The sequence below is a fragment of the Ictalurus furcatus genome, chromosome 8 (genome assembly GCF_023375685.1).
Source record: "Ictalurus furcatus strain D&B chromosome 8, Billie_1.0, whole genome shotgun sequence".
Classification (NCBI taxonomy): Eukaryota; Metazoa; Chordata; class Actinopteri; order Siluriformes; family Ictaluridae; genus Ictalurus; species Ictalurus furcatus.
This window is the reverse complement of record NC_071262.1, coordinates 2,052,802-2,060,291: the sequence shown is the minus strand read 5'-3', so window position 1 is coordinate 2,060,291 and position 7,490 is coordinate 2,052,802. Positions and strand designations below refer to the sequence as shown.

Here is a 7,490-nt window from a genome sequence, read left to right as displayed (position 1 = left end):
AAATATATATATATAATTTTTCTGTTAATGATAATTTGAAGTGTGAACAGGACTCTTTTGTTGTTTTTTTTAGTTTGTGGCGCGGACATTCTCACAGTGGAGGACTTGCTATCCCACAATGCACCGCGCTCCATTTTGAGCGCTCGCGGCTCCCAGCGTGTTCCGGCTGTGGCTATGTGTACGAGCTCGTGCCGTGTTAAAGATTAGCTTATTCCGGTTTAGCGTTTTTTATCGAAATTTACATTTACTTCTGCGCAGGTTTCTTTTAAATTAAAAGACCAGAGGCGCGTCCGCCCACCGAAAATGTCTTTGGTTTGTGCGAGTAAGTTTAAAACACTCTTTTTTTTGCCTGTTGTTTCTCAGCTAGCTAGGCTGCTAGTTAGCAAGCTAGGCTGCTAGTTAGCTAGCTGCTAATGCTTTTCTGTGCAGAGAACTGAGCCGGAGGCTAAGCTAATGATGCTAGTTTAAAAACGCGTTCCACGCGAGCTGGTTAAAGTTGAACTTTGGAGACGCGTGGTGTGATTTCACAACGAAATTGTGAAAGTATTGCAGTATAAAGGCCATTATTTCACTCTATATGTGTAGTGCACTTGGGTAAATACATGTATGCATGCGTATATAGGGTACCATTTGAGATTCAACTGAATATCCAGCTCCTATTTGAACTGGTTTATCTGTGCATAAAAAAATAAACAACGTTGGGTCTGTACAAAATGTTTATTTGTTCATTATGTATAGGCATTTGAGTAGTAGTCCTTGTGTTCTGTTCAGGTCAAAATGGCTGGTTCTTAATTTTATAGTTACGTCACACAGGTTATATTAGGGTCATAAATAATATTGAATAATGCAGATTACAAGTGGTGTAAAAAAAATAAGTTGAACAAATAGCTGCCTCCATTTGCACGTCATCACTGTTTGACAAAAACATACATGCAAACATGTCGGTGATTCCAATTATTGTTAGTATTATTTCCCGTCTTAGCTGCCCGAACACCTGTGAACAGTACATCCATCATCCATTGCTAAGTAGAGAACAGAGCGCAAGGGTTAACAGAGATCCAGTTTAATCGTGGTGCGTCTTTTAAGGTGTGATCTAACGATGCATCGTTCTGTCCTTTTCGCAGTCTCGAACGAGGTCCCGGAGCACCCGTGCGTCTCTCCGGTCTCCAACCAGGTATTCGAACGCCGCCTCATAGAGAAATACATCGCCGAGAACGGAGCCGATCCGATTAACGGGCAGCCTCTGTCCGAGGAGCAGCTCGTCGACATCAAGGGTAAATATATACGATGCGATACGATACTACAGCGTGATTTATTCAGACCTTTTTTATTATTTTCTTGACAACCGTCGAAACCACTTTTCGTTGTCTTGGTCTGTTCACACGGATAGTCTCTCACCCCATTCGACCGAAGGCACCGTCTGCCACCAGCATTCCTGCCATTCTCAAATCGCTTCAAGACGAGTGGGTACGTAACGAGTTTTGCTTGTTTGTTTTCGCGTTTCTGAAGCCCTCTGTTTTAAGCCGGATTCACGATACGTCTTTGTCTTTCAGGATGCGGTGATGCTGCACAGCTTCACGCTGCGCCAGCAGTTGCAGACGACACGCCAGGAGCTGTCACACGCCCTGTACCAACACGATGCCGCCTGCAGGGTCATTGCCCGTCTCACTAAAGAGGTCACTGCTGCCAGAGAGGGTGCGTTCCACATGGTTTTATAAGGGTATATGTATGAATACCCTGTACATAATGCTGCACTAATTACTGACGTATGCTGCAGTTACTTTCTGGGTTTTTTTGTAAATATGCATTTACGCACACACACACGCACACATACATATAACAATTGCCCTTTGCCCTTTGCAGCCTTGGCTACGCTCAAACCTCAAGCCGGATTGGTTGCTCCCCAGGTTGCTCCTGCCTCCCAGCCCGCAGCCGTGGTCAGTATTCACCTCGAGTTTCTCCAGCTCATTTACATTCGCTGACTTCATTAATAATCTGTCTAAAACCTCAGACACCTCATGTACGTTAGATTTGATCCGTTCGCTCGTTGAAATGTGTGTGTGTGTGTGTGTGTGTGTGTGTGTTGCTCAGGGTGCGGGTGGTGAGCCCATGGAGGTCAGCGAACAGGTGGGAATGACTCCCGAGATCATCCAGAAGGTAAGTTCTGGACATCACCACGACCGTATCACCGTATCTCTAACCCGGAATCGCTGTGCGTTCGGTTGGTTGCATTGTTGACGTTGTCTTCCCTTTTCCAAACCAGCTGCAAGACAAGGCCACTGTCCTGACTACCGAGAGAAAGAAGGTAACCGTGTGACAGTTTCTGAAGAAATTAAATTGATCTGGCTTGGTCCAAATTGCTGATCGGTATGTTATTAGACACCAAGGTCTGAAAATGTATTTTAATGTTTCTTTGGAATTCAGAGGGGAAAGACGGTGCCAGAAGAGCTCGTCAGAGCCGAGGATCTCAGCAAGTATCGCCAAGTGGCCTCCCATGCTGTAAGTCTGTCTTACGTTGGCTTTTAAGCGCAGGTTACAAAGGTTTTGTGGCAGGCCTTGTCACCTGGTGGTTCCCCTTTTTTTTCCCCCCCTTGTTCAGGGTCTGCACAGTGCCAGCATCCCTGGAATCCTTGCTCTGGATATGTGTCCGACAGACACCAACAAAGTGCTCACAGGTACAGACACGCACACAAAACATCACCTAGCTGACTCTATAGGAATTCTTCTGATTACGTCTATGCTGCATGTTAATACTCTCTCTTTTTCACCCTCCAGGTGGCGCGGATAAGAACGTGGTGGTGTTCGATCGCCGAGAGGAGCAGATCGTCGCCACTCTCAAAGGCCACACCAAAAAGGTCACCTCCGTCATCTACCACCCGTCTCAGGTAGCACCGTCTCCCTCCTCGAACCTCATAACGCGTGCGTGCAAGTCTCGGTCATTTTATTTATTAAGCTCCATACGTTTACACCCTTTTTCCTCAGTCGCTGGTGTTTTCGGCGTCCCCGGACAGCACCATCCGCGTGTGGTCAGTCGCAGCAGGAAACTGCGTGCAGGTGGTTAGAGCTCATGAGGCAGGGGTTACTGGCCTGTCCCTGCATGCTACTGGAGATTACCTGCTCAGTTCCTCTGAGGATCAGGTAATATATATATATATATATACACGCACACCGTAATGGGGAAAATTACTCCTGAGATGCATTTGAAGCAAATGTGCTGCCCAGTCCCCCTTTTTTTTCTTTTTTTTTTTGGGCCACAAACCTATTTGACTCAGCTAAAGCGAAGTAACTAATGTAATAAAGGTCGAGCGATGGTGGATTTTACCGATAACTAAGTCGGGCGGTGCCTACCTGCCGATAGTTTTAAAAAAATTGATTCTGAATATAAACATAACACTCAAAGTAAAATATTGCAAATATTGCAAAAACTTTATTACAAAAATAAACAGGGCTGACTGTACCGTGAAAATGTGCTTTACTTTTTAAAATGGAAATAAATATATAAATATTAATATATAGTAACTATTAATAAATATTAAAGTAAATAAATGATATACATCCAAACCGAACCAAAAATTAACACTCCGAATAACATAAAAATCGAGACATCCAAAATGAAATAAAAAAGCACTTCAAATAACACGGCAAAATTACTCCGCGTTTAGTTTTTTTTTCGCCTCTAGAGGCCGATCTCGTAATGTATAACGACCACAGATCCTTCTCGACGGATGTCGAGAAAAACGATCGGTGTGGATTTTTTCCAATTGTCGCTAGTTTTGGTTACTGGTGTTGTAACTAAGGCAAGCTGGTGAGCTAGTTAAGTGCGTTTAATGCAGACTAACTGCAGTGAGCAGCAGTATATGATCATCACGGTCCAACTTGCGTAATAAAAGTAGCATTGTCTTTGTCAGTAAAGGTGTAGCATTTTAAATAGAAAAGCAGAGCCAAGGGTGCCGCTCGTGGGTTTATACCTCACTGCTGATGCGTAATAGTTCGTTAGCGTTTTAAAAAAATACGGCGATGATAGTTGTTCACTTGCACGTCACCAATTCTGACCGTTTTTTCTCTTACAGTACTGGGCCTTTTCTGATATCCAAACCGGTCGTGTCCTCACCAAAGTCACCGATGAAACAGCAGGATGTGGTGCGTAATTCCATCTCTGTTATGATATGTCTATCTCTTATATTTTCCCCTCAAATGTGTGCTTCTTGCCTGTTTGCGTAACTACGTCCTCCCTCCGGCTTACAGCACTGACCTGTGCTCAGTTCCACCCCGACGGCCTGATTTTCGGCACCGGTACGGCAGACTCGCAGATTAAGATTTGGGATCTGAAGGAGCGCACCAATGTGGCCAACTTCCCCGGTCACTCTGGCCCAGTCACCGCCATCGCCTTCTCCGAGAACGGATACTACCTTGCTACTGGTAAGCGATGCGTAACTGTATTTATTTGTTTGTTTGTTTGTTTATTACTTTAATTCATTTGTAATTGTTGTTTGTTGTAGGTGCTCAGGATAGCTCTCTGAAGCTGTGGGATCTGAGGAAGCTGAAGAACTTTAAGACAATCACTCTGGATAATAGCTATGAGGTTCGATACGGTTTCGTCGTTATCGGAAGTGTCGGTTTGTTTATTTGTTTATTTTTCTGACGTATCGACGAGTATCATCCTTTTTCTCCGCCTTCTTGTCCTTCCTCCTGTCGATCTGCAGGTGAAGTCTCTGGTGTTTGATCAGAGCGGAACGTATCTGGCTGTCGGAGGGTCTGATATTCGAGTCTACATTTGCAAACAGTGGTCTGAGGTTCTCAACTTCACCGGTGAGTGCAGCAGCTTTACTGTCCTACACGGAAAATAGTGCGTCGAGTCGTCTTTTTTTTTTTTTTTTCTTTTCTCTCTCTCTCCCTCTCTCTCTCCGCTAAGTTGTCCGTACTTCCCCTACGCCTTTGTCTGCAGGTTTTAAAACTGATAACTGTAATCGAGATTCAGCACATGCTGGTTTTTGTTCCCTTTTACAAGTTTCTGTTCTCTTTTCCTCATCACTTTCTGCAGATCACTCGGGTTTGGTGACGGGCGTGGCGTTCGGTGAGCACGCTCAGTTCCTGTCCTCTACCGGCATGGACAGAAGCCTCAAGTTCTACAGCCTGTAGGACACAGGAAGAACCGATGATAAAACGAGAAGAAAAGTGAGAGAAATAAGAGTGTTATGTTCTAGTCCATGATCCATTATGTAGTGTGGAAGAAGAAGAAGAAGCCAAGCGCAGTAGAACCCATCCACGTAACGCCGACAGGACCGCGATGATTTTTACAGTCTCGCTTTCTCGCGGCTGATGACCGATACCGAACGATTTACGTATACTACGATACCCTGTAGCGATAAATGAACTTGGTGAACACATCCTGAACACATCCCGGTAATCAGTCGTTTGATCGTTAACTCATTTTCCATAGCTGTGAATGATTTTACTCTTTGGTCAACCTTCTATTTTCCTGCTCTGATCTCGTAGGGATCCCTTTCTCCTTTCTGGCTTAGTGGTGTTGCTGTTAATTAGTCTCTTGTGCCTCATTTTTTTTTTTTTTTGTTGTACCCTGTCATGTTGGGCTGAAAACGGAAATGAATGCAAATTAGATTTCAATAAAGATTTGGTGGTTTTTAATGCCTGGTGTTATTGTGACTGATTGAAGTGTGGGACACGAATCCGATCGTATTACAGATGAATATCGTATCACGGATCAATCTGATACAGTGAGGGTGATATCATGATATAGTTTCAAGCCAATATTTTTTGTGGTAACGATATGAAAATAACATTCGACACTCAACACGTCGACTATAATGGTCGATATCGCCGGGACGACACGTTCTCATCACGGAGGATTTGTACCGGTGTAATCATGGACCGTATGAATCTGTGGTCATACGAGGCCTCTGATTCTGCTTGAGTAAATTTGTTGAGTAATAATTAATACATATGTAAAGTATTCAAATCTGCAAATGGCTACAGGTTGATCAGTGAGGCACGCCGATGTAGGGAAAGACGAGGAAAGAAATATATTGTTAAAAATCAATGTATATTTTTGATAAATCATAAAGTAAATCCTCCTCTCTTTCGCTCTACCTGTATTTCTCTGTCTCACTGTCTCTCTATGCCTGTTTTAATGTCTCCCTGTCTCTCCTTCACTGTCTCTCTCTCTCCTCATCTTTATCACTGTCTTCCTCTCTGTCTTGCTCTCCCTCTCTGTCTCCCCATCTCTCCCCCCCTGTTTTTCTGTCTCTCTCTTTCCCTGTCTTTCTCTGTCTCCCCATCTCTCTCTCACTGTCTTTCTCTCTGTCTCCGCCTCTCTCTGTTTCCCTACCCCCTGTCTTTCTCTCTCTGTCTCCCTGTCTTTCTCTCTCTCCCTGCCCCCTCCCCTCATTAAAAACACTGTCTATTATGAATGCAGTCTCTTCATTCTTATTTTGATGGATTGAATTCTGGTCACACTCTAATTTTTTAGAAATCAGTGGGAGGCTCCAAATACAGATTAATCTGCACAAACAAACATAAATAAACCCCGCACCACACAGAACAGAACAGAACTGAACAAACAGGCACTCTACACACGGGTCTTCACAGCACGAGGCCGCTCGTGTTTCCAGCTCTCCTCATGCTAATGACCGTGCTCTACCGTCACGTGACCAGCCGACATCATGTGACACCCGGAAGTTGGTGAATCACCTTTTCGTGCCTGCTACACTTTCTACCTCTTTTCCTCCCGACCCCGTCTCTTGGCGTCGGATTGGCTTCAACTATGCGTGCGCGTCGTCGCTTCGCCAATCAGCAGAGTGTTTATGGGAAGTTTTAGCCAATCCCAGTGAAGGAGGCGGGACTTTTCTGGAATACGGGTGCGATCCTGAAGAGACGGTAGGACAGCTGTTGTTGGAGCGGTTTCATTAACGCTGTGCGAAAGGAAAGCAAAGTCCTGCGGAGTTCTCCAGAAGACAGTCTGAGAGCTGTTTTTAGTGACAATAATTTATTCACCATCCACGGGTAAGCTTGACATCAGTTGCTTTTCTCTTTACTGACGGGTGAAGTAGTGAACAGACTGTAAATATGTGTAGTGGAGCCGGATAGTTCAGGAATGCAGAGCACTGTAGCTGTGTGTGTAAAAAAACCACGACTTCCTTCAATCATTAAAAAAAAAAAAAAAAACTCATTTTCTATAATATATTTTGTTTAGTTTGCACACTTACCCGTTTCTTTAGGTGTTTTTTAACCCCTGTTCCATTTCAAGTTAAAGTTAGGGATGGACAGAGTTTATTTATAGTAAGAGCGGTAGGGCGATATGATATTATCGTCGACGATACGATATTAAAAGGACGATACTACTCAGCGTTCAGCGGTACTCTTGCAACAAGTACACGGGGGTCACTACTGACAAATAATCACGTGTTAAATCGGACGTACGATCAACACGATACTATTCGTTATCGTGATTTATTCTGGCCGTAATAATTCCA

General features: G+C 44.1%; 2 protein-coding genes across 2 annotated transcripts in view; both read left to right on the top strand.

Annotated features, from left to right (window-relative positions):
* The first annotated feature begins 125 nt into the window (after positions 1–125).
* prpf19 (pre-mRNA processing factor 19) lies at positions 126–5,646 on the top strand. Its single transcript, XM_053630272.1, has 16 exons — positions 126–322; positions 1,125–1,274; positions 1,391–1,467; positions 1,554–1,695; positions 1,864–1,937; positions 2,092–2,157; positions 2,264–2,305; positions 2,425–2,499; positions 2,600–2,675; positions 2,776–2,885; positions 2,983–3,138; positions 4,071–4,140; positions 4,246–4,419; positions 4,500–4,582; positions 4,704–4,809; positions 5,042–5,646. The coding sequence occupies exons 1-16, from the start codon at positions 304–306 to the stop codon at positions 5,137–5,139; spliced, it is 1,518 nt and encodes a 505-aa protein (XP_053486247.1). The 5' UTR covers positions 126–303; the 3' UTR covers positions 5,140–5,646.
* Positions 5,647–5,783: 137 nt separating this feature from the next.
* Positions 5,784–7,490, top strand: part of tcirg1b (T cell immune regulator 1, ATPase H+ transporting V0 subunit a3b) — a 14,288-nt gene continuing 12,581 nt past the window's right edge. Inside the window, exon 1 of the mRNA XM_053630271.1 lies at positions 5,784–7,020. The gene's annotated coding sequence lies outside the window, so the exon portion shown is untranslated. The remainder of the gene's footprint in view (positions 7,021–7,490) is intronic.

Excerpts from the sequence above, each read along its gene's own strand:
- prpf19 (XM_053630272.1), top strand. Across the intron at positions 1,938-2,091 it reads CCTCCCAGCCCGCAGCCGTG|GGTGCGGGTGGTGAGCCCAT; the intron begins GTCAGTATTCAC and ends TGTGTTGCTCAG. Across the intron at positions 2,500-2,599 it reads GCCAAGTGGCCTCCCATGCT|GGTCTGCACAGTGCCAGCAT; the intron begins GTAAGTCTGTCT and ends CCCCTTGTTCAG.